General features: G+C 34.8%; 1 protein-coding gene across 6 annotated transcripts in view; it reads left to right on the plus strand.

The window, feature by feature from the left end:
- UBR3 (ubiquitin protein ligase E3 component n-recognin 3) overlaps positions 1–26,548 on the plus strand; it is a 94,462-nt gene that overhangs the window by 26,768 nt on the left and 41,146 nt on the right. For 4 of the 6 annotated variants that reach the window (XM_090143980.1, XM_090143981.1, XM_090143983.1 and 1 more), the window contains 20 exons: positions 1,225–1,453; positions 2,233–2,412; positions 3,083–3,216; positions 5,109–5,195; positions 5,797–5,862; positions 5,952–6,041; positions 6,750–6,878; positions 6,963–7,015; positions 7,660–7,793; positions 8,282–8,367; positions 9,611–9,752; positions 12,488–12,584; positions 14,072–14,213; positions 15,842–15,949; positions 16,521–16,694; positions 16,896–16,925; positions 18,005–18,465; positions 20,615–20,703; positions 25,621–25,770; positions 26,193–26,326. In XM_090143980.1, the coding sequence (XP_090000106.1) occupies positions 1,225–1,453; positions 2,233–2,412; positions 3,083–3,216; positions 5,109–5,195; positions 5,797–5,862; positions 5,952–6,041; positions 6,750–6,878; positions 6,963–7,015; positions 7,660–7,793; positions 8,282–8,367; positions 9,611–9,752; positions 12,488–12,584; positions 14,072–14,213; positions 15,842–15,949; positions 16,521–16,694; positions 16,896–16,925; positions 18,005–18,465; positions 20,615–20,703; positions 25,621–25,770; positions 26,193–26,326 (2,715 nt within the window). The remainder of the gene's footprint in view (positions 1–1,224; positions 1,454–2,232; positions 2,413–3,082; positions 3,217–5,108; positions 5,196–5,796; positions 5,863–5,951; positions 6,042–6,749; positions 6,879–6,962; positions 7,016–7,659; positions 7,794–8,281; positions 8,368–9,610; positions 9,753–12,487; positions 12,585–14,071; positions 14,214–15,841; positions 15,950–16,520; positions 16,695–16,895; positions 16,926–18,004; positions 18,466–20,614; positions 20,704–25,620; positions 25,771–26,192; positions 26,327–26,548) is intronic. The other 2 variants (XM_031599493.2, XM_031599494.2) reach the window with 1 other exon arrangement.

The raw sequence follows: 26,548 nt of genomic DNA on the forward strand, positions 1-26,548 counted from the left end.
ATGTAGTAACGTTTCCTGCAGTGACATATCCTGGTTTGTTTGATTGCATATTTATTTTGCATTAGCAACTTGATCTTTCGTTTTCAGGATATTTGGTGGAAGAAGCTGTCTTTGTGCCTAACAGCAGTGTGTTATGCTGTTGTGATATTTTTGGGAATGTCCTCTAAATGAGAATAACATGGTAGTGCTATAGTCGAAATATGAGAGTACAAAGTTTTAGGCAGGTAAAATGATTTTTGATTTGTGCACAGTCTAGTGAAAACACATCTGACATAAAGTGGTTTTAGAGTTTCTTCTTTCATGTTTATGAAAGATTAGTACCAAGAAGAAATAGGCATGGCATTTTAGGTTTTGAGCTGAAAATTTTCATCACACTGCTGCTTGTATTTTCTTTTCCTATAAAACAAAGCAAGTGCAGATGGTGTTAATTCAGAACTTACAGAACTGAATGTGAAGTGGTTTCAAACCTGGCAGATATGCCCAAATGTATATGTGGTGCATTAAGTTGGTTTACAATCAGCTGAGGACTAACAAGATGTACTAAGGCTCATATTTATCAGTATATTTAAATACTGATCTGGTTTTAGAAAAGAACAGTTGAGTGATTAACAGGCTTTGCTACTCAGTACCCAATTATTTAAGAGAAAGCTCTAAAGATTTATTAAAAAGAAATAGGATACTATGATAGTAGATGAAATTCCATGTTGAAACATCGTCCTTGACAGATTAATCAAAATGTTACTGAATAGACATGTGACCTCAAGTGTTCAAGTTACAGCCCGTTTATTAGCTGGTACTGATTTCATTGTTTCATTGAGTATCACTTTGGGACATCACACCCAGTTTTAGGTTGTGGAGGAAAAAAAAATATGATAAATTAATGTTCTAACATTACTATTCTCACATGCATGCTGTGACCTTTCATTCTGTGTTTCGACATTTCTGTGTTCATGGATTTTATTTCCTTTTTCCTCACTGAAGAATTCTAGAATAAGATTTAATTTTGAGGTTATGTAGTAAAACTGGAGGTATAAGTTGCTCCTTCTGATAAATAGGTATTTTCATGTGAACTATTTCTAGGAACTAGACCTAGGATCATCAGTTTTGATTTCTCGTGGCAGCTTGATGTTTCAAGGGTGTACTGATCATGCTTCCGTAGAGGAAGAATAAAAGAAAAATTTTTGTGTGGTGCTTGTTAACGTCAAATTTCTTTATAATTTGCAGGTTGCTTTTACCAAAACTTTTGTTCAGCATTATGCTTTTATTATGAAAACACTGAAGAAAAGCCATGAGTCAGACACGATGTCTAACAGAATTGTGCATATCAGTGTTCAGTTGTTCAGCAATGAAGAACTAGCACGCCAAGTAACAGAAGAATGTCAGCTTCTGGATATTATGGTCACAGTTCTGTTATATATGATGGAAAGTTGCCTTATTAAAAGTGAATTGCAAGGTAGGTTTTGATCACTGAATTTGTGTTTGTGTGCTGTAAGTAGCTTGATTAATGGGAAATATATCAAATTCAGATGTTTCAGAAGTTCACAAGAGAAATTGCATTGTTTGGGCTTCTTGTGCACCTTATTCATAAAACGCATACCTCTGAATCTGATGTGTGCATCTGTTATCATGTGTCACTTCAGTATTACCACTACATCCACTTGGATATGAACTGCCAGTTTTGCTTCATTCTGGCACTAGTATGAAAGCTTTCTTATGAAACTGAATGCCACATTTTTGTTGAGGAAAACAAAACAGGGTTTCTGTCAAGTGGCTATTGACAAGTGAGCACAGAGGGAAGAATTTGCACACCTTGTTGCATGGATCGCATGACAAAAGTTTCTTTACTTGGCCAGTGGTTTCAGGAAGGTTTTGAACTATGTTAAATGTTCCCGAGCAAATAAGTTACCTTCAGTTGAGTGGCATGAGAATCTGTGAATATTAAAAATTTTGGTGCAGCTACAGTTCACGTGGCACTTCAGAGATTGTGAGCTTGTTCGATCTGAGTATATCTTCTACTTAAGTAGCATCTCTATTGATGAGTCCGTGATAAAACAACTTTACGTTTTGCAGAGTAACTATTCTTTTTTTTTGCAGATCGTATGTGAGTTACTGCAAGATTACAGTAAATCTAAATTGCTGTTTTTCTACTATTCTGTAACTTTTTATTTTAAAATATCAACTTAGAAAGCAGTTATTATTTCCTTTTAGACCCTCTCTTTTTTTTTTATCTAGATGAAGAAAATAGTTTACATGTTGTGGTGAATTGTGGTGAAGCACTACTGAAGAATAATACATACTGGCCCCTTGTTAGTGATTTTATAAACATACTTTCACACCAAAGTGTGGCAAAGAAGTTTTTGGAAGATCATGGTCTTTTGGTAACATGGATGAATTTTGTATCATTCTTTCAAGGTATGTGCTTTGGTATTCATTTTTTAAATTCAGTGTTAATACAAAGATGTTAGGACAGCTTAATAGTCACAGTAGCAAAATCCTTATGCTGCTGTATGTAAATATTTCCCTAGTATTCTCAAACTGCATGTTTCTGGAAGGTAACAATGTGTTCTGGAGATCACAGGTAGATTAGGAGAAGATCTGATTGATATTTATCTTGTGTGAACAGGTTAAAGAGTAATTGCATCATAACTGAGAGAGATTCACAGTGTCATGATTCTTAGATTGTAGGTATTGTAAATTGTAATTTGTGCCAGAAGCATTTCGTTGATGTAGTTGGAAATTAAATATTGAGTAAATAAACTTGGATCTTTTTTCTACATGTTGCTGTGAAGAAAATTGTGGATATAAAATAACATCAGGAATTTTTAAAAAGTGGTAAGTGTTATGTCTAGAAAGAGGCCTAGGTGTTTCCATCCAAAAGTTCTGATTGAGTTACTGAGGTTCAAAGTAGAAGGGCTGCTGTCCATGTTAATGTTGTCTTAAAGGCAAGAGCTACAGAGCGCAATCTAGAGACTTTGTTCTTTGTAGATCTATTTATGTTCAAACTTCTTTGCATTACACTACAAATATTCCACTTAGCCCTAGTTAGGTACTTCATTGTATAACTCTGCTTAAATTCCTGAAGGTATGAATTTAAATAAACGAGAATTAAATGAGCATGTGGAGTTTGAATCGCAGACCTACTATGCTGCCTTTGCTGCTGAGTTGGAAGCCTGTGCCCAGCCAATGTGGGGTCTTCTGTCACACTGCAAAGTTAGGGTAAGACTAACATTTCTGTAATTTCATACTTAAGTCATGACTTATTTCAGAGTTCTAAAATCTGAAATGTCTGTTTTATATAGTCTCTCTTCTCTCTGTCTTTGCCTACCAAATGTATAACACAATGATCAGCTTGCATACTCTCTACAATAAATATAGAATTCATGCTTGTACCTAATTAGTTGTCTCCAGACCTGTGACTCCAGGTCTAGGATATGAACTGATTGCATATATGGAGTAACTTCTCATCTGATGAAGAACTTGGTAGATGTCTCTGAGCCGTTTTGTCTTTGTTCAGTGGGAAAGGAGATAAATAAGTCATCCCTAATGGGACTGTAACATAGACTATGTCTGCATATAGACAGTTCATTGTGATGGATAGTGGAGCAATTGTATTTTTGTGTTGTTTTACTAATAACATGAGGTAAAAATGTTTTAGGTAATGACATCTGGGGAATTTACTATTTGCTAGGCTTTAAGTTGTATAAAAATGCAGTTAAGAAGAACTCCATCAGCTTGTAGAAATACGTAATGTGTGTGTGGGAGGAAAACTTTTTTATTGTGATCTTATGGTTTATTTTTTTTATTTAATGATAAGCTTATTTCAAAGGTAAGTATTTAAGATGTGTAATAACGTACGTGAGACAATATACCTGAATTGAATAGTATTTTGAAAAAATGTGCATGAGCTTTCTGTGCATTTTTTTTAAAACAATTTGTTGCAAAAACTTTCCCATGATGTAAATGATAGTGATGTATTGTGAATATATTAGTATAACTTTTGAACACGGAATTACTGTGGGTTTTTTTGTTTGGTTTGGTTGGTTTTTTTGCTTTTGAAAGTCTTTCTTTTTACCGTAGGGACAGGAGAATCAGCTTTTAGATTAAAGCCTGTACAGTTTCTTGTCCCGTCTGACTGTGTGTCAGATGTTTTCACCCCCATGTTTGAAACCTTTGGTAGCTCTCAGTAAACCTACGATAGAATTAGAAGTCTTATAGTTCAATTTTTGTATGTGTTTAGTGAAACCTAATGGGTGGGAAGAGATCTAAGCTTGTGTCTCACGCCTGAAGGAAAGCTGGCTGAGCTTTGTCGCCATTGAGGGTGGAGTAACAGGATAGGAACGTGGCTGGTGCATTTTCTGATGAGAAAAGGGGACTGAGCAAGTCAACACTTGCACAGCTTCTGCCTGGCTGAAACACTCTTGGCTTTTGTATGAGAAATGTGTTATGGATATCTTAAGAGTGTGAGGCAGGTCTGGAGTCTGTATTTAGGGGGAAGGGCAAATTAAAGAAAAATACCCTGAGAAATGAGGGGCTTGTAGGTTCCATTGTTGGGTGAGTGATTTGCTTTACCTCCTCCCTCCTGCCATGCTTGTGTATCAGTTCTTTGTTCCTGGAAGGCAGCATACAGTTCTAGTATTGAAGTACATGGTTTAATATGAGAAATATTTTAGTATTAGGGCATTATAATACTGTTACACTTTAATACACAATCATGATAATGCTTTTTATTGTTTTTAAAATCTGTGTACTATTGTTTTGTCACTACAGTTTGCTAGTACAATGTACATGAAATAAACAATAAATAAAACTTACAGGATACAGGAATTCCTTTAGATTGTATGTGAAGACAATTTTACTAATTTTGACACAATTTTATGTAAAATTAAATGGATAAATTAAACAGTGAGCAGCTGATAATTCTGAAAGTGCCTCGGTTCTCACCTTTAAAGTATTTGCCATCTAGAGTAACTATGAAACTATCCTAATGCTTACCGACTTTCATATGATGAGGGCATACATGTCTTGAAATAATCCTTTATTCATATTGGGAAAACAGTGCCTTCTGCACTATCCTGAGTCCTGTAGTACAGTGGTTTCTCTTCCTGCAGGAAACACAAGAATACACACGGAATGTTGTTAGATATTGCCTTGAAGCGCTTCAGGACTGGTTTGATGCTATCAATTTCGTAGATGAGGTATGTATCAATGGATTTAAATGAAACGCTGTGAAAACCTGGTTAATACTGTAAAGTAATGCACTTCTGTATCTGAACCAAACTGTTATTCTTGGTATTGATTGAAAAAGGGTTGCTTTGTTGAAGTGAGTTTTGTAGTTAATAGTTGCAGTGTCATGTTATAGAATCCTGTATTTCTAGAGCCTTAATGATTTAAATATGCTGCTGCAAATGTAATAGTCTTACAAAGCAGGGCCCGTGCTGTACTTCTGCTCCGCTGAATGAGGAGTGGCAAGGCAGAAGTCCTCCTGTGATAAGGTAATGGGGATGCAGCTTTGCTGTCTTAGGGGTACTCTTTCAATCAGTTCCAAGTGTCATTATCTACTGGGATGTAAGAGATTAACTACAGAAGACTGAATAAGGGATATTTCTGAATTCTCAGAAAGTAATACATTTCTGAATCTTCATGAAGCAATATATAAGGTTGGTGGAAAGTAAGTCCCTCTAATAAGGGCATGGAAGATAACTGTTCTTAGTGGTTGTGAAAAAGATATTTGTAGATGCGGATGTTTTTTTTTTTTTATAATATATATTATGATAAAATATCTCTTTTTATTTTTAGCCAGCTCCTAACCAGGTTACTTTTCATTTGCCACTGCACCGTTACTTTGCCATGTTTTTAAGTAAGGTAAGCATGTGTTTTCAGTTGCACAGAAGATAGAAATTCCCTGTTGAGTGTGATTGTTTGGTACAATGTGTGCTTGCTTCTGTTTCTAGGCTGTCAAGTGCCAAGAACTAGATCTGGATACTATCTTGCCAGATCAGGAGATGCTGATGAAACTAATGATTCATCCACTTCAGATCCAGGTATGTATCCAGACTGTATTTGATGCAGAGGCAGAAATGCATGATAAAAACTTGTCTGTTTTAGCTCCAGTAATTTGAATATACATAGAAACATTTTACAAGAAAATATATCATTTGTAGAATATCAGACTAATATAATAAATAGAATATATTGAATACTTAGGATGAATTTTTTCTCCTCCTGTTTCCAAAATCAAATGTCATTACTTTCTTAGTTAGCAGTACAGCTTGGGTAAGTATAATAATAATAGTCACTCTAGCACTTTCAAAAAGAATAGCAGGATGGCCAGATTTAAATACAGAAGTTTCTTCATGAAGTAATTACTAATGGAGTGCCAGTTGAAAAAGAAACAACAATCTGAAAATTCGAAATTTTAAATTGAGAATGAATACAAAAGTGGATGCAATTTCAGAGATACATTTACTTAGAAAGTTGTATTTATCTGTGAATAGCAGTAAGCAGTATTTGTCGTCATTACTTTTATACCTGACATATTTTAAACATCGATTACTTAAGGTATGCAGTACTTCTCAAGGTTTAAATATATCACTGTTTTGCCTTTGATTGATTGAGTTGTATGAAATGGAAGCTCTTCTGTAAAAGGGTATGTTTCGTAAACTTGCAGTTGTTCCTAATGATCTGCTAGTGTTGAATTTAATAGCTGTAAAGTCTTGTTTGTAAATTTTTATTTTATTTTCCCTGAACAGGCAAGCCTTTCTGAAATTCATAGCAACATGTGGGTTAGAAATGGCCTGCAAATTAAAGGACAGGCTATGACTTATGTGCAGTCTCATTTCTGCAATTCAATGATTGATCCTGACATTTACCTACTGCAAGTAAGTTAAGTTTTCTGAAAAGACAAGCCAGTGTCTGAAAATAAACAAACTACTGAATAAAATGAATTTGTTCTCTTTCCACAGGTCTGTGCCTCTAGGCTTGACCCGGATTATTTTATTTCATCAGTGTTTGAAAGGTAGGATAGAAAGACAAAAGGCTCTTATTGAATGTTTTGCTAACTGTTGACTAACTTATGTTATGTGAGAGAGAAAAGATACGTATCTGATGTTGTGGAAAAACTTTGCCTAGCCAAAGCTAATACTTATGTAAGGCCCCTGCAGAAGGAGTTACCTCACATCTTTGATTTTTTTTTTTTTTTTTTTTTTTTTATGTGGTTGGCTTTTGATTTACAGTGGAGTAATGAAACTGCAGGTATTTTATTTTGGAGTGTCTTCAGAGTGTAAGGTTTTTTTTTTTTGGTGGTGATGCGTGTTTTTCTTTTTCTTTTATGTGTTCATATGCAAGGTTTCAGGTTATGCTAACTCGAAGTAGACAAACAACACTGCAGTAGTAGGAGTCACAGAAAGGATGCCCACTTTCCAGGATGTCGAATAAAATAAGGGTTTGTTATTAGCTCTAAGCTCTTGTTAAACATAAATTGTTTTCCTGTGGAGTAAATATCACTATAGCACATTCCACAAGTAAGAGAGTTCTATATTCCTGCATTACTTACATTTTATTTTGTATTTTTTAAAGCTGTTTGTCCTGAGTTAATTGTGCATGTAACATTATGTTTAATATCGGAGAATAATCTTTCTGACTTTGTTGTTTGCTGTTTAGATTCAAGGTGGTAGATCTACTAACAATGGCATCACAGCATCAAAATACAGTTCTTGATTCAGAGCATGAAAGATCCATGTTGGAAGGAGCTTTAACATTTTTGGTCCTTCTGTTAAGTCTTCGTTTACATTTAGGTAAGAACCACTACTGTACGAATACTTGCATGTAAGTAATGTAGCTGTTTGTTTTAAAGTCTCTCAACCTTTAGTCTCTGTGATAAAGCTGGTTAGCCAAATAATGTAGTGTTGAATGCTTGGTTTCATTTTCACCACTTACTGAATTTTAATCCCTTACAATTTGAAAATGGACAAAATATGTGGAAATGGAGAAAAAGACCTTTACTGGAGGTAAGTGGCTGAGTTGTGTTATGTGATCACAGAAAGATTTAGTATGTTTTTCTGAAAGACAAGCAGTTTTAATTTGTATTTGTCTCTTCTGATTGAGATTGTGTCCGTTTCTTAGCTTCTTCTCACTGCTTCTGAGGTGTGACTCTCCCTATCTTTTGTTGTATTTTTATAGCACTGTATTATTATTTAACATTGCATCAACTTTAACTTGTGTTAATTGCAAATGGATGCAGAATGCGTTATGCTGTTTTAATGGCTTTTTTATTTTGTTCCAGGAATGACAGATGATGAGATCCTCAGAGCAGAAATGGTAGCCCAACTGTGCATGAATGACAGGACACACAGTTCACTGTTGGACCTTATATCCTTGGAATATTTTAGCTAACATGAGGGAATGAAAATGACAGGTACTGTGAGAATAATGGGATTTTGGAGCTTGAACAAGTTTTCAGCTTACATAACTGTAACAAATTGTGTAAAGATGTATTTGCATATATATATATCGTCAGCTAAAGCATTTGGTTTGTCTTTTGTCTTTCTTAAAAAGCAAGCAAGACTTAATAGCTTTAAACAATTTAAAAACTAAATGTTAAATGGCTGTTTTGGTTTTTATTGTTGTTTTAATACTGCAGAAGTCAAGTATAAGGTGAAAAGTCTGTTTTCCAATAATGTTCTAGATAGTGTAGTCAGTGTCACCTTTATCTGCTTCTTGGCCTTTGATTATAGCTAACTATATGCTGATGTAAAAAGAGGTCACTCATGTTGTATAGGCTTTTGCTTTAGATACCAAAAGCTTAAAATGCAAGTAATAGCAATTCTGAATGCTGCTTTAAAATTAGAGTGAAATGTCTCTGTTCTGGGGGAAAGTATCTAACTTAGCTGATAGCAAATTCTAGATCTTCTTGCCTAGTGATAAGTCATCTCATGTTCCGTAACAGTTCATTAGTAAATCATATATAAACTTTCTTTCATCTTTGCTCATTATATTTTTAAATCCAGTTTCCATTTAATTTCTTTTCATTTGACTTATGCTTCCAATTATGTTCCTAATGTTTCAGATTCCCATTCTTGATTATTTTAAAGTGATTCACTAAAGTATGTGAAACAAGTGATTCTTTTGAGCAGTCACTTCTCACTAAGCAGAAGTTTCCTTATTTTAAATGCTCCCTGTGATTTGAGAAATTGTCAGTAAGCTGATGAAGTATTGCTACCAAAAGGAAAAGTTGCCAGTCCAAGATGGAGATTTGTTTCTATGAATCCCAAGCAATTCACTAGCATTCATAGACAGTTTCAAACACAAAAACATATTTGTATACCCCATAGGTAGCAGTTCTTATTTAATACTTTGCTTTTTTAGTATACAGATGCAGCAATTGGTTTTGCTTTTTTTTTTAAAAAAAAAAAGTCATCTCCTAGCCTGGAGACCTTGGATCACTCCAGTAATTGTTATTGTTCTATAGCAGCTGGAGCATACAGACCTCTTGTGGTAAACACAGAGCATTGCTCAAATGTAGCCTTCGGAATGAGCGTCAGCATCAATATGGAAGTAAAATGCTATGTTCTACAATCAAATTTACTTCTGCTTTTCTTAACACAAACGTTACATTCCAGAAAATCCCAATCCTAAAAGTGGTATTATTCCAGGAAGCTTAAGCTTTGAATCAGTCTTGTCAGCAGTTGCTGATTTTAAAGCTCCTGTTTTTGAACCAGGAGGTTCCATGCAACAAGGAATGTATACACCTAAAGGTACAGTAATCAATCAATGTCGTCTTACCATTAATTCAGTAGTGAGATGTTTAACCAGAGGGGTTTTGTTTTCTTTTTGTTTTAAACTAACAACAACAAAACCACGACAAAAAGCTCTGTTTTTCTTTTTCATTATTGTCTATTGCTTATAATTACTAACATTTCTAAGGACTGTTAATAAATTTTAGCTGTATGTTTTGTTATAAGTAAATGTCAGCTTGTAATATTAACCAGATATCTTTAGATATCACGGGAAAAGTAGAGAACTGAACAGGTATGTTGTTTATACTTTAATCTTACTTAATCGTGTGATATGTGATGACTGGAACTAAGTCAGATTTTCTCCTTAGAATTTAGAATTGTTTACACAAGTGTCAGTTTCATGTCTTCAAATTTGCTCACGTTTTAATAATTAAAAAAATATAATGGTACAAAATTCTTTTTAACATTGCTTTAAGTTTCTTGATAGTTTACAACATTTTTTCTAGTCAATAGTGAGAATCTAGAACAAAGTTCAAGCTAGACTAATTACAGAATATTGTTCTGTACTTCTATAATTCATACAATGCAAAAATGAGACTTCTTCCCCCACCAGCTTGCCATCTAAATTGGTTTCAACACAGTGTTGGTATATCAAAGGAGAGGAAGAATTTAGAACACAGTGTTCCATTACTGTTTCCTGTCACTGAGCAGATAAGCTTCCTAAGAATCTAAAATGCTCCTTGTGTTCTGGTTGCACTTCAGCTCAAAGCAAAGCTGGAGGTGGATTAGCTCCATCCTGTGGGGTGTTTGAGTCTGACACTTTGAAGCCCTTTGTTTTGTGGGCAGTGTTTGCACGTGTGTGTGTGTGTGTGGAGGCTGAGTCAGTGTAGCCATTATGTTAATATGAATTAACAACCAGTGAAGTGTTGTATGAAGTTTTTTTCCCCTTTTCAATAATCAGTGCTAGAGATGCTGTTCTTAAGTCACTTGTATTTCTGTGCAGAATTCTCCCACCATTTTTTTTTTCTTTTTTTTTAAAGCAATAAAAATCTCTTAGAGTTCCTGCAAGGATAAAAGCGGGTGTGGTTTTCTTGTGTATAGCTGTCTAAATGTTTAAATCTTATAACTGTACACGTTCTCAAAACGAATGGTGATATTTTGGGTGCTGTCACTAATCGGAGCTTACAGCTTGTTACAATTAAATCAAGTAATGTTGAAATCATTTCAACCTAATGCCTTGTTTCCCTGTAATTAGGGGGAAAAAAATCTACTTGGTGATCTGCAGAAACCCTACGTTTTCAGTAACTGCTGATTTAGAAGGGGGGGAGGAGGGTAAAGCAAGTTTGGGCTGTGTTGTAGACTGTGATAGTAAACTCTCTGTCCAGTAGGGGGGGGAAAAAAAAAAAAAAAAAACCTGGGAAGCAGGCTGTTCTTTGATCATCTTTTACATAAGGTAAAAAACTATGCCAAGTTTTCCTCCTCAGTAGCACATGAGGATGTCTGCAGAACCATGATGAACATTAGTAGAAGTTATCAGGAATACAGAGCACTTGTCTTCCTAGCTGTGGATAGTTAATCTCAGCAATGGAATGAAGTTGCCTGCTTTTGCCTTTGAAGTATGTTGTAAATGCATATGTTGTGTTATGCCTGCTGGTGGAGCTAAACTTCTGTTGTTTTTTTCCTTGTATTCTTTCTTACATTCACTCTTGAATTCATGTTGCTGTTGCAGAAACTTCAAAACAATGTATAAAGAGGAATGTCTTCATTTGCCTTTAGATTGGAAACTTTACTTTTGGTTTTGATTGACTTTTTAAATTCATTGCAAAAGTGCAATGAATTTATTAATATTCCGCTCAGACTTCTGTTTGTGACCACTCTGAGAGGCCACAGCATTTTACTTTAAAGCTACAAAATGAAATGTGGATAATTAAGACTTAATGCTGAAATAATACGTATGTGCATTATAAAGGCATGTTTCTAAATGATTGATCACCAGAATTTGAGAAGAGAGTTGGCCACTGTCAAGACGGATCAAAAAATTGTGTCAAGTTGGTCATTTGGCTCACTGCACTTAATTACTTAAATAATACTTAAATATCACCTGCTGGCTAACTGCTTTGCAGTCTTTGCTTCCTATTTTCAGGGATACACGTGGTTATCAAGTACCAAAGGAGAAATGATTATAACCTTTTCTTAGATGTGCTCAGAAGTTAAAAAGAGCAAGGCGAGATTCATACAGGAACATACAGATAATATATTTTGGGATTGCCTAAATATACTTAGATGCAAGTACATGTATTTATTTAGATTTTAATGTCCTATCAATGTGTTTCAGGTGTGTTTTTAAGCAGGAATGTATGATTCTTTCCCCCTGCAGTAAAGAATTACATTTAAAAAAAAAAAAAAAAAAAAAAAAAGAACAAAAAAAACCCAAAAACAAAGGTAGAAGACTCTAAAATAAAGCTACTTAATAGAAAAGGCCCATACCCTTAACGAACTGGTTATTTTCTGTTTTGGAACCCAAAAAAATATTTTTGAAATTGTAATGCCTTGATAAGTAGTAATAATTATTAATATAGAAAGTAGTAATTATTATTAGTATGAATTAGAAAAAGATGATGTACTGTGCTGCAAAAATGTTTAGATAATGGGAAATGATATAAAGCTTAAATGATATAATTAAGAAGAAACTCTGGAATAAGTTGTAGTGTCTGTAAAGAGATTTGTAACTTGTGACTTCTTTTAAACAACAGCTGAAGTTTGGGATAAGGAATTTGATCCTGTAATGGTAATACTTCGAACAGTTTACCGTAGAGATGTGCAGTCTGCAATGGACAGATACACAGCCTTGTAAGTTGAATCAGTTTTGGAAATGTAATATCTTGTTATTTATTGCACAACAGGATTTGGTTTTGTTTTTTGTTTTTGCTCTCTAGAAATGTTAACAATGTTATCAGTGTTTTCAGGCTCTATATTTGTCTTTGAGTAAATAGCTCATAAATTTACACAGTGTAAATCTATCCAAGGTTCTGGATAGCTTAATCTGTTACTCTTCCATAAATGTGACAAATTACAGATCTAATATTTAACAAATTATTTTAACTAAAAATTAAAGCTCAAAATAAGTCATATCACTTACAGAAGGGAGCTTTTTTTTATTATTTAAATCTACGTAACTGAAGCATTAATATTACTTTATATGTATATATGTATATGTCTATTTATATATACATATATATATATATATATGTAAAAGAAACAGAAAGGAGGATGAGCCAGGCTCTTTCCAGTGGTGCCAGGACAAGAGGCAGTGGCACTAACTGGAACAAAAAGGCTCTATGTGGACATCAGGAAGTACTTTTGTATTGTGTGGCTGCTGGAGCCACTGGCACAGGTTGCCCAGAGAGCCTGTGGAGTCTCCTCCTTGGAGATCCTCTTTGGGATCTGCTCTGGTCATCCCAACTTGAGAAGGGGTGTAGGACTAAATGGCTTGCCAACCTCAATGTGATTTCTGTGATGTTCTGTCTATTGAAATGATGTTGAAGGTAATGCATTTTTTTTTGTATGTGTTCACCCATGACAGAAACAATGGAAAAATGCAATGAATTCTGATTTAAATACAGAAAAGCCACTCAGTGGTACCCTTCTAAATTCTGAGATGCAACAAAATTTGATTGTTATTCTGTCCCTTATGCGCCATCCAGTAAAATTCTTATTCTTACAGATTTTACTTCACCTAACTTAATTTGCTTCTCTTTTATTTCATTCCTTGAGAGTAAAAAATCAGGTTCAAAACATTATTAAAATGTAAATCATCTTCTGCCCCTTTGCTTATTGTCTTAAGTCAAAGGCTCATCATAAACATGTACTGTAAGAGAAAGGTATCTTCACATTAAATTTAATGCTTAAGCTGTAGTTGGCTCTACCAGCACAATCATGTCTACAAAGTTAAAAATTCTAGTGTTTCCTATTGCTTTCTGTAATCTAGTTGTACAGATATGAATTTTCTGTTTGATGTCTGACTAATGTGGATTTTGGTGATGTGAAAATTTCTCCATCTCTTCAGTGTAAGTCTTAGGAAGAAAATGAAATTCTTAATTAACAATTGATATGGCTCTACAAGAGTCATTTTGATCAGTGGTAATTCACAGAAAAATGGAACTGTGTGCTGTTTGTATATGTATTCTGATATTTGGAATGTTGCTTAGAGAAATTAAACTGAGAAATGGTCATCAATTCTCAAGTTGATCTGAACATCTGAAAGAGTGCAGTTGTTTGTAATAGACAGTTGTCTGCGTAACTGTCATGTTTAACACAAATCTAACATGTTTCAACAGTTTAAAGCAGAGTGGTAAATTCCCTGGGAACCCATGGCCTCCTTACAAGAAAAGAACACCACTACATCCGAGTTACAAAGGTCTTGTAAAGCTTTTGCACTGTAAAACCTTGCACATTGTGCTGTTCACACTTCTTTACAAGGTACAGTCATAATTCTCATTAAGTCCAGCATTTTACTTTCATTTTGTACAAAGGAATGTTTAGAATCATGGTTTTGTTGGTGTTCTTGAAGAGTAAGTTTTAAATCTATACAACGCTTATTTTCTCATGAGGTAATGCTTTCAATTAAAATTCTTCTTGCTAGCTACGCTAAAAAAACATTAAAACATCAAAATGACTGAGGTGGTTAAAATTTCTTTTTTACTGTATTAAATTCTTTTCATTAATTGGTTGCATGACTGCAGAGAGATTTCTTATTTCACATTTATCTTGTAAGTCTAGCATGATGATTATTTCGTTACATACTCCTAAGTTAGGTATAAAGTACATGGGCAGTCCTACTTTAAGGAGTACACTCTTAATGAGCAGAGTTGCTGTTTGATTTGTTGCATTTTGGTTTTGGATAGAATACTGATTTGTATGGTGTTCTTTTGGCTCCTGCTGAAGAGCGGGATGGCAGCAGCAGCCTTTTAAAATGTGTGCAGCTTACACTTTGGCCTTACATCCAAAGTTGCAAATAAGTCTCAAATCTGTAGTTGGTTCTAATGTCACTTTCTGGATATGTTCTGTCTTTGATAATGTTATAGTGCTTGTTTTTCAGAACTAATTCATGCCTTTAAATATTTTTTGATAGTTAGCTGTCCTCTTTAAGAGAAATGCATTGTTTTTTAAGAGCACATGCATCAGAGGATGAGTCTTTGAGTCTTTCCTTGTACTTGGAAAGTGCTCTCAGGGCAATGTGCTGCAGAAGCAGATGAGGGACTATTGAAAAATGGTTTGATTGAGGCACATCAGTGATTTTCCTGCTACCCTTAAGCTCTTTCATTGTTTTTCTGTGAAGCTTTTGTTGAACAGAAAATCTGTTAAATTCAGCAGTAAGTGTGTGGCATTCACAAGCTTCCTATTTATATTTCTTGTTTTACCCAATTTCTTTCTCTAATGAAGTATCTTATAAATTCACAATACACCATTAGGATGAATGAAAACTGAAGAATTTATCTGAATTCATTCAATAGATTTCACCTTTGTGATAGAAAAGTATTATTTCTCAGAAGCTGACGAATTAGTAGCTTCAGTAAGCAATAGCTTTTGCTATGTTATGAGTGCAATTTCAAAAACCTATGTGGAAAAATAAAATATCATGAATGTGATAAGACTTCTAAAGTGTTATGATGGAATAAAAAGAAAGGTAAGTACTGAAGTTGGAGCTCAGTGTCTACTAAAAATACATTAGGGTTGCAAGTGATGTTCATATTTTTCTGCCTGCCTAGTATTTTCCTGGTAATTGATACTCATATCTCATGGCACAAATCTTTGAAAGCACAGTGATTTTATTAAAAATAAAGAAAATAGCATATGTAGCTCAAAGTCTTTTGTAGTCTGAGTAACCTGGAATGTTGTGCTGAAAGAAAGCTTGTAGGTAGTACTTTGTACTTGTTCTTGTGAGACATAAGGTTTTTCTTTACCTCCCAATATAGCTTACAGATGTCTGTCATGCTTTTGTCAATTTCTGTTGTTTTATGTTAGTTTTTTCTTTTTTTGTAATTGAGATTGTGAGAATAGGAAAGATAAAAACCTTTTAAGGTGTGGTTTTCTGTTTTTCTGCCTAGATATTAATGGATCATCAGAATTTGTCAGAACATGTCCTTTGTATGGTTTTGTATTTGATTGAACTGGGATTGGAAAATTCTCCAGAACGAGAATCAGATGAAGAAGTGGTAAGATGTTTCATTTAAAAAAAAAAAAAAAACAACAAAAAAAAACTAATTGAAAATTTTTTATTAAAAAAGGTATTGTATAGTGATTCAACATAGATCAGTTATACATCCTTATTACAATTTTGTAAATCAGTACTGCTAGCTTGTTGGAATAAAAGAGTTGAATCTAAAACTCAGATTCCTAGATTTTCAAATGAAACCATAATCAATGTTGTCATTAGCAATTATATTTTTCTTATAGTAATTGTATTTTTTTCATTTTTGAGATTGACTTGTATAAACTTTAGACTCTTTGTTGTGTTATTCTTAGATTGCACAGCTTCTTATTACCCTGTTTCTTTTGCTTTTGTTAGATAGCAATGATAACATGATATATACTTATTTATCAGAGTTGTAGTCTTCAAGGTAGACATCAGTCATTAATTAAAAACTGTATCAACTTTAGTGAGGTAGTTTTACCATAATGTTGATATCTTGTGGAGAGCTGAAAGTTTTTGCAATACAGTTATAAATTGCAGTGACCTATGTAGCTTTTATGAGAAAATGTATACAATTTTATTTGTTTCTTCAGGAATCTACAGGTGGACAAGAGCGTTGTCATGACAGTTGGTTTCCAGGTAGTAACTTGGTTTCTAACATGCGGCATTTCATTAACTATGTCCGAGTAAGAGTACCAGAAACTGCTCCAGAAGTGAAGAAAGAACCACCTGCAAGTACCAGTTCAGATGGTTTAGCTTCATCACAAGTAAGTATATATGAATACTGTTTCTTTCCTATTGGCTGATGGTTTTGTTTGGTTGGTGTGGGGGTGGGGGTAGGGGTAGGGGACATTTCTTACTATTTTTATAAATTTCTTATGCTAATATTTTTTTATATCAGAAGTTGTTTCAACTATCTTCTTCCAAATGTTACAGTTAATTAATCTTTTTTGTCCTCAATCTACCAGAGTTCAAGGCGGAAGAGCCTTCAGAGAGAGGTAGATCTGTGTGCAGTTTGTTCTCCTAAGCAATTAACTAGCAATGTGGCTTTAATCATGCTCACCTTAACATTCAGTGACATCTTCTAATTTTCCCAAATTTTCTTTTAATTTATATTGCTTTTTTTTATTCTTGATTTGTAATCTTAGGTTGTGGACTTGCAGAAAAAAACAGTCTCTAAATTTATACTTAATTTGAAATTAAAGCTTTTTATCAAATGTAAAACATCTTTGTTAGCTTACTGCTTGAGCTTTGTGTTTAGGCCTGTTTTTTTTTTTTTTGTCTTGCCAAGATACTACTAACATTTAATAATTTAGAGTAGTTCTAGCTTTCTCAAATCTAGGTTAGTTTAAACTTAATTTGAAAGTGCATTTGAAACCAAGGTTTTGGCAGGGTTTTTTTGTTGTTATTGTTGTTTATTGTTTTTTGGCAGGGGGAGCCAAAATGAATATTCAGGAAACATTTTTGCTATGGACTTTAGTATATGCAATTTGTTTCCATGTTTCCTTAATTTGGGACTGTCTGAGTGGGCTCGTTCATTAGTATACCTGCACTTGTTGGCACTGGATAGTAAGCTCTGCTTGCAAGAATGGGTTTGTGTCTTCTGGATCTCAGCGAATTCAAGCAGGATGGAGAGTGCCTGTGGGGATCTTGGGATCACCTGCTTGGGACAGAGCTACATGGTGTGACAGTACTCGGTAGACTTGTATTAAAGAAATTTAAAATAGCTCAAAGATGTGAAAATGACAGATATTCCTGAAAGAGCAGAAAATGTTGCTTGGAGAATGGAATTAAGTTTAATGGGAACAAAGTTAGTTGTTAGGCTTTTGGTACGGACAAAATTTCTTCTTGTATTTGGCTTTTTATGCAGCTGTGTATATGAGGTTTGTATAAAAGTGTGACGTGCAGGGTTAACATTTTGGTGTACCAACTTTGAACTTGCATTTTGGAAGAGAGAATCTTAAAATGTTTTGTAGATTTCCTCCTAATTGAAAATATTTCTATAGCTTTATAAATGTATGTTGTTTATCCTTTATTTCTGAAAATTAAACACTGTAATTTATTTTATTTCCACAAGAACTCGGGGACTGCTCAAGTGTTCAGTTTGGTTGCAGAACGTAGAAAAAAATTTCAGGAGATCATCAATCGGAACGCCACTGAAGCAAATCAAGTGGTTCGGCCCAAAGCATCAATGAAATGGTCAGCACCTGGTGCAACTCCACAGCTAACCACAGCCATTCTAGAAGTTAAAGAAAGTATGCTGTCCTTGCTGATTAAATTACACCACAAACTCTCAGGAAAACAAAACTCTTATTATCCTCCATGGTTGGATGATGTGGATGTTTTAATCCACCCAGAAGTTCCAAGATACTCTCATGGTGATGGAATGACAGCAGTAGAAAGAATTTTATTGAAAGCTGCTGTACAGAGCAGACTGAATAAACGTATAATAGAAGAGATATGCAGAAAGGTGACGCCTCCTGTACCACCAAAAAAAATTAGTTCTGCAGAGAAGAAAACACTGGATAAAGAAGAAAGGTAAGATAAATAACAAAACAACAGGGTGCAGAAGGACAATACATGTTTTGCATCTACTGACTGATCTGATTCTCAGTAGTGTTAGATTTATATACAGAAGGATGGGGATCAAAGAATCAAGCAACTTTCCTTACAGAAAAGGGTAAGGTTATTTCTTTCCCTTTAGAAAACATAAAACATTTGCAGTGATCTATGAATATGAATGAAATACATGAAAATGAATGTTTTGTCATTCTTTGATTTTTTGAGTGACTATCTTCCTGTTCTCAAATCCATAAAGCCATTTGGGGACCTGTTACATTTATTGACAATGTAATAACTAGAATGACTTGATCTCATAGGCTGGCATTGCTTTTATATGGCCAGGCTGTAATTTTTACTCTTCCTGATTTTATTTTTTTTTTATTTTTATTTTTCTGTAAGTGCAGTTTTCTACTAATGAGGATCATGCAGACTTAGCATTCAGTGGTGATTCTCTTTGGTTACTTTGATGTATAATGACAGATTTGGCCTTGCTTATACAAGGAGTTGTCACCATAGAAACCAAAATACAGAACTAGAGGAGAACTTGAGCTGCCTGCAGTATTTTTTCAATTGCAGTGTCATACCCCCATAGGCCATCATGGAAAATTACTGAGCTGTACTGAATCTGTCAGAGTTTGTTTATGTCGTCTTATTAAAGGCCTCTATTTACAGTCACTCTGCTTTCAGCTGAGGCATATATTGAGAAATTCCCAGGGGGAAATAAATAAAACCAAGCTTAGCAAATGCCCTGATATGATCCTCAAAATAATGAATCTTAGGATTGTTGTAAATAGAAGTTATTTTGAGAAACGGTAGCTCTGCAGTGTGACAGATAAATGGGCAGAGACGCTTGGATTTTTAAGGTGCCTTTAGGAAAGCAGGTTAGAAGCTTTGACATACAGGGCACCTTAGGGTAACAAATTGCATTAAATTTGCTGTTTTGAGCCTGTACATGTCTGTTCCTGCACTAGGCCAGTGAGCATCAGGCAGTACTGTAAACTGAAGAGGATCTGTATTAGATGCTGAGTGTTTTCAAATTCCTCATTGGTTATCCTAATCATCTCTAACTAGGTGGGGAAAAATATTGTTGTTAATGCTCATGAACAGAGTTCGTAGCTCTGATAGATATCCCCTACTTGCACTGTCCGGTGCTATGTAAAGCACTCACCACATGCTCCATCTGGTGAGCAGCTATAGTGTGAGTTTGGTTTGGTTTTCCCCCCGTTTGAACTCTCCAATTTCCCTTATCTGTAAACTCTTGACAAACTGAAGATCCCTTCCTGATAGTTACAGAAGAGGAAAATCTGGTAAATATGCATGTTGTAGTGGGTAAAGGAATAGTGATGGATGTAAAAAGATAATGAAAACAGGAATTGGTGAGCTCAGGAATTAGGAGATTATACAGAAATAACTGAATCAAATGTGATATTTTAAGAATGGAGTGAAGTGTTTCTAAAACAAGTGCTTTCAAACTGGAAGCTATCTCAAACTTAAGTCAAGAGGTAAAAACTGTTGGTGTCCAGTATCGTGGGTAGAGGTTGGGGAGGAGATGCCAGTACGAAGAGTTTCAAATGGAGAAAGGTTATTCATAATTATAATAATATTATAATAATTTTTATTATTATTTTATTATAAAATTATTATAATTTCTCTTGCCATCAGGCCTGATACCAAAAAAAGAAGAAAAAAGCCTAACTCATTTGCAAGTTGATTGGTTGTTCATGAGAACTTGGATTTTTGTGATGCTAGGCATTTCACTGTTACTTTGCCTTTGTATAGTGGAAAGATAACTTTCAAGAATAAGATCCTAGGTGGTGGAAGTGTTTTCTTTCACTTTGGTTGTTTTTAGTGATAGCAAGGATTCTCTGGAAGTTTTTTTTAGGACAGAATTTTATGGCTTCCTTTCGTAATTAAGAATTTTTGCTTGTTTATTTCCCACTAGAATCTATTGTAGTGCAATTTTTTTTTGTTTGTTTGAAAATCAGATTTTTAGTTAAAGAGCTTGAAGTTTGAATGATATCTAAAGTGGTAATTGCAATCAGCCTGACATTATTTTTTCTACTCTATCCACTCCGTTCTTTTCCTTTCCACGTTTCCCCCACTTTCCGCTTTTTCTTTCACTCAGACGACAGAAGGCCAGGGAAAGGCAACAGAAATTGTTGGCTGAATTTGCCTCAAGGCAGAAAAGCTTCATGGAAACTGCCATGGATGTTGGTAAGTTTTTCTGTGATTAACTGCACTTAATTTTTTAAAATTTTCATGGTAGTATTACTGTTTTACAGTTTAAAACAAGCAAAGAAACTCCAGACATATTCTACCACTATATCAGCTTCTGCACTAAATTTTTCCTAAGCTGCTTAAACTCATGTGTTCAGTATTATCTGTTATAGAAAACATAACTGTGAAGGAATAGGATAAATGATCTGTTAAAAAATATTTAAGAACAGCACATTACCTGTCATACATATGCTTTTTTTTAACTTAGTATGCAGTGGATGAAGTAATTAAATTAGTGTGGTGTGTTCTAAAGTATTTCCTTTTTTATAAAAAAACTCTCCAAAATTAGTCTGTGTTGCAATTTTTTAATATGTAATTTAAGACTGCTATAGAGCATCACATTTTAATAAGATAAAGATTTTTGCATTTTGAATTTATGCATAGAATTGAGAAAAGCATTAAGTGAACATGTGCATTTTCTGTTACCTTCTGTTTATATTCTGTGGCATCTGTACAACTGCATTGCTGTTCAAGCTTGCCTTCATATAACTAAGTGAAATTTAGGAAGAGTTGTGTTAATGAGCTAGCATGGAACAGAATCCACTGTGCTGTCTGTAGCTGTTTGCAGGATAAATGTAAAAAAAAAAAAAAAAAAGTCTTACTAAGGGCAGCACATAGAAATACTTGAGAGCGTAAAGTGAGTCAAAAATGTGTTGTAGAAGGTACCATAGGCCACCTAGTCTGCTACAGCACCTGTAGGTGCTTTTACATTTTGTTTTGGGAGTGTTTGTCTTGGTGTGAAGCTGTGGTTTGCCTATTATCATGTGGAACTTCATGCAAGAGATTTTGGAAACCGTGCTGCCCTTCAGCCTGATCTTGCTAAGAACAAAAATAAATCCCTCTGCCTCAGGTTAATAGTAGCCTTTAAAAAATGCAGTGATATTTGTGACAATCTCTGTAAGGTTCATAAGTATGAAATACTGTGATTCAAAGCTGCAAAACTGTTTAATCAACTGTAACTTAGTGAAAAATCTGTAGACTGGTCTATTTTTGAAGTGGCTGATGTGATTTTGTTTCTTTCCTGTGAAGTTAAGTCTCAGCAGGACCTCATTTTGTCCTTCAAGCTAATGCTCCTTAGCTAGTTTATAAAAAGAAGTGCAGAGTTTTAATGCAAGGTGACATATATTTCCTAACACTCAATCTTCTGAACCCAGATAGAAAAATAAATTAAGTGCTGATCTCTAGAGAATAGATGTGCTGGGTCAGTACAGATGATATTAGCATGCTAATGGCTGCTTTGATGCCTGGGGGCCACTTTGACGCACAAGGTATACAACAGGAAATATGTTGACTAAAGTCAGAGGTTGTATATTATATGTATCATGTTCAGACACTTTTACACAATCCTTTGGGATTTGGCTGGGTAGGGGAAAGAGTGGGAATGAATCACACCTTTATACTAGGGAGAGTACAAAAAGGGGGGATGGGAATCAGGCAGCAGTGTGTTCTGTGATGAAACTGGTTGTAGGAGACTGGTGGGTACTGGCTAGGAGGTGGCAAATGCTGAGATTTTTTAACTTTGGGTCTCTTGCTCCTGTTGGTACAGAAACTGAACAAAGAGCTAAATAACTCTTTTTTAAAAGTGTGGGAATGTTTGAGTGCTTGGCACCACTCTGGGTTTCTGTCACAGTTTAAATATTTTCATCCTTCAGTGATTTTTTTTTTTTATCTTTGTTCATATTCATCCTGATTTCTGTGTTAATTTACAGGGACAAAGAAAAGCTCTGAAACTGTAAGGCTGTGGGGTTTGTTGTGACATAGGATGACCCTTATTGTGCATTTCCCATTCAATTCTCCTTCATGTGCATTGCCATTGTTAGGATAAGTGTGAGTGCAGTGAATTAGTTTAAAATGGTCTCTTCTCTTCAGAGGTTTAAGTTATGAGCATCTTTGGTTGCTTTCCAAAGCGTGATTGACATGAGATACACTCGCTGTCTCACATGACTGCTGCCCAGCTGGCAGGCTCAGGCCTAGCCCTGGAGGTACTCTGGCCCTCCTCTCTCTCCCATCATGGAGCTCTGCCTCCTGAATCTTTAGAGGGGTGATGAGTTGTCCTGGTTTGGCTGCTAGCAGGTTATGCTCAGAGGAAAACAGCAGGCTTATGCAAAAATGGTTTGAAAGATGGTGGGATAATACCTCTAAATGCGTGGCTTTGCAAATAGCCAGTAAAGCATTCCTTCAGTGCTCTGTAAGGGAACATTGTTCTGGGCCATAACACACAACTGCTGTTTTCATCAATACCTTCTCAGAGTTGGGAAAGAAGTGGTGAGGGTTTGAACTTCAGTGGAAGCAAAAGGAGGAGGTGTAGATTATTCACCTTTTAGTGACCTCGTACAATCAAGATAGTAATGGTGGTATTAGTTTTGTTTCAAAGCTAAACTAGAAGGAATTTAGTTATATTGCATCCAAATATAAATATAAAAGGATGTTTAATAGAGTAATTGCTTTATTAAGCAGTCTAGAATTGGAATTTTTTAAATTAGATTTACGGTTTTTATTCTATGTTTCTGTGTTTTCTATATCTAATGGATAAAATAGCACTGCAACTTTGCTTTCTTTCATTATCTCTGGAGGAAATTGCTTGATTAGGAAGTCCTCCTTGGTGCTAGAAATGTAGTTCCCATGGAATTGTTTGCTGGAGTGGCCTAGCACTAAGTCTAAGCAGCTGGAAGGAAATGTGCATTTGGTCACTGAGTTCTGAAATTTAATTGGCCTGATTTTTTTGATGTGCCTCTTGTATGTAGGAAATAGAAGTGTAGATCATGCATACTGAATTGGTTTTAAATTTCTTATGTTTGAAGATCTGTATTTCTTTTTCTCAGGTTTAAAATGATGAATGAAACTTAGGAATGAATGATTTGTTATGTTGAATGTTATGAATGTTAATTCGTTTTAAGGACTTCTGCTGAATTGTGCAAAATCAAATTGTAGGAAGAGAATACAGTGTGGCACTTAGTAAAATATTGAATGCATGCATATGTTTCATTTATGACGTTTTAGGAAAAGATAAAAAAAGAAAAGGCAGCAATTCTAAGGTCATTCTCATGTCATGTAACTCTGACATCCAGGTATGTGTGAGTATGCTTTGCACAATTATGAGGTGATGTCAGATATGAAAAATAGCTTTAGTGTTTCATTTCTCATGTGTTACAATTGCTGGAAGGTTTCCTGGCTGCTTGGACTTGAGCAATAAAAAATGTTTCAATTGCTCTGCTTTTTTTGTTCAGTGTCATTTGACTGCCACTAGATGGTGATAAATGTGTGTACAATGTTAACAGCTGTAGGTCAAGGAAGATTGCAGTTCATTTTCATTCATATGACCTTCAGTAACTGACTGAGAAATCCAAACATGCTAACACAATGTAATTTTGATGCTGCCCTGTGAATGAGAACGTTGGAGTCTTTCATAGCAAAAAAAAAAAAAAAAAAAAAAAAAAAAAAAAAAAGCTTTTTCTGCAATGGGTTTTCAGAAGAGAAGATTCCTAAATGCTGTTTGGCATGAGAACTGTTGATAGATTGAAGGTTCTTTGGGTTCTATGTCCAACACCTTGGCCTCCATAGGGAGATGAAGCACACGGCTGAAGGTTAGCAGGAAGTGTTTTTCTTTGGGAAACTTACTGGGCAAGAACAGAAAGCATGTACACTCATATTCTAGATCAAGAGTCTTGATACCATGTGTTCCTGAGGGGTTAGGAGAGAATCACATAGTCCTAAGGTGCTTTTCTTCCAAACAAAAAAATAATTCTTAGCTTTATTTCTAGATGTCTAGTGGAGACAGTCTCAAGCAGATTTTGGCACATCCTGTTTGAATGCAATCTGCAGAAATGACTTTTGTACTTTTCTCTGGCCATGCATAAAATTTCACTCAAACTAAGCTTAAGAAATTAAGAATGTGTGAGAACTGTTAGTTAAAGAATTTTCATTGTGTCTCCAAATAAAATCTTTGTTCACTTAACTTTGGTGGCATAATCTGATGGAACACAGCCCTGCAGGACCTGTGGTAACTGGCCCTGCTTTGGGGCTGTTGAACTAATGGACCCCTGCAGGTCTGTGTCATCTTTGCTCCTTCTGTGATATTAAACCAGCTATACAAATGTAATAATATTCCTTCCATTTTGGTTAACACTGTACCCTCCTCCTCCTGTACCACTGGACTAAGTCACATCATTTGTGATTGCTTCAGTACTCTGTAGCTGATCTTTAGCCTTGTATGTTTTCTGTGCCCCTAGGAAATCACAGTGTAGATCGTTGGAAAAATTTAGATGGCAAATTTTAAATTATCCATTATCTTATATAGCATAACAACATGTTACTTTGTTAATGGATTCCAAATTTTTGAAGACTGTCCAAGTTTCATTTAAAAAGAAAAATGGTTTTATTCTGTTTCCTTAAACTATGTTTACCTTATAAAATGACTGGCAATTAAAATTGATGACCCAATCTGCATGTGAGTTGTCTCTGCATCTTTAAAATTGTTACTCTAGATTTACTCTGACAATAATTAGATGGAAATAGTTACGATGACCTCCAGTTTTAGCAGAGATCCTGTATTTATTTACCCTTCATCTCAATGTATTCAGAATTTTTGGGATAGTATCTAATTGAATAGAAGTTGCCTCTTAGTTTTATAGATGTTTTAAAAAGATGAAGTTTAATACAAAAGTCTTGAATATGGGAAAATGTATATTTTCCTGTGTAGGTCTCTTTCTACTTGAAAGAGACTTTAATATTTTTGTTAATATTTTTTTTCTAGATTTATCTAGATAGATAAAGAAATCATTTTGGCATGTTCTTCACTACATCAGTGCAAGTGCAATTGGATTTCTTTCCCTTGGTTTTCTTTTCCCTTTTTAGAATCGCCAGATGCTGATATTGCCATGGAGATAGCTACATCAGAACAGCATGTTTCTGAGGCAATATATGATTGTGTTATTTGTGGACAAAGTGGGCCTTCTACTGAAGACAGACCTACAGGGCTAGTTGTACTATTACAAGCATCTTCAGGTATGAACGTGTGACTTATTATATAAACAGCGATTCTACAGCCTTTGTAATGAATGCATAAATTTTGTTGAGTGTCATGAAGTGCGGAAAGACAATGAAGTTTTTTTTTTTTAGTTTTTGAGGGTACTGGAAAATTTTGAATGTTTGGAAGAATTGAGCAATTTTAATTCCTTCATAATTTCTACAAATCCAGCAGTATATGTAGAAAATAAGTTTCAGAGGAAAGAGAAAATAGCTGTGTATGTGTATAATTCCAGTGCAAAAGCACTGCTTTCAGTACTTAGTTCTTTAGTAATATTTTTTACTGTCTTATTTCAACAGAACACATTGTAGCTATAAGCTAGAGTGTTCCTGCTTGTTTTCTTTATTCTTTGGTATATTGTTATTCATTGCATTCTGTATTGTTTTTATTCTGTATACAGTGTTGGGTCAATGCCGCAACAGCACTGAGCCAAAGAAACTGCCAACTACTGAGGAGGAGCAGATATACCCTTGGGATACCTGTGCAGCACTGCATGATGTGAGGCTTACAACTTTACAGCGATACTTTAAAGATGTAAGTATTCCACTTGACTGAATCTGCCACTTAAGAAATTAGTTGTGTGAAAAGGTAACTGAAAATACAACAGAGTCCTCCTCGTAGCTTCATTTTTACACTTAGTGAACACTTTGTCCTGTTGCAATAGTCCATGTTTACATTTGATAGAGTCCTTATTTTCATATGATGTGTAGCTTTCCCCTAGCTATGTTTTTGGTGTAGGTAACTACCATGTCTACA

This window comes from Phasianus colchicus, chromosome 7 (assembly GCF_987193195.1).
Source record: "Phasianus colchicus chromosome 7, bPhaCol1.hap1.1, whole genome shotgun sequence".
Classification (NCBI taxonomy): domain Eukaryota; kingdom Metazoa; phylum Chordata; class Aves; order Galliformes; family Phasianidae; genus Phasianus; species Phasianus colchicus.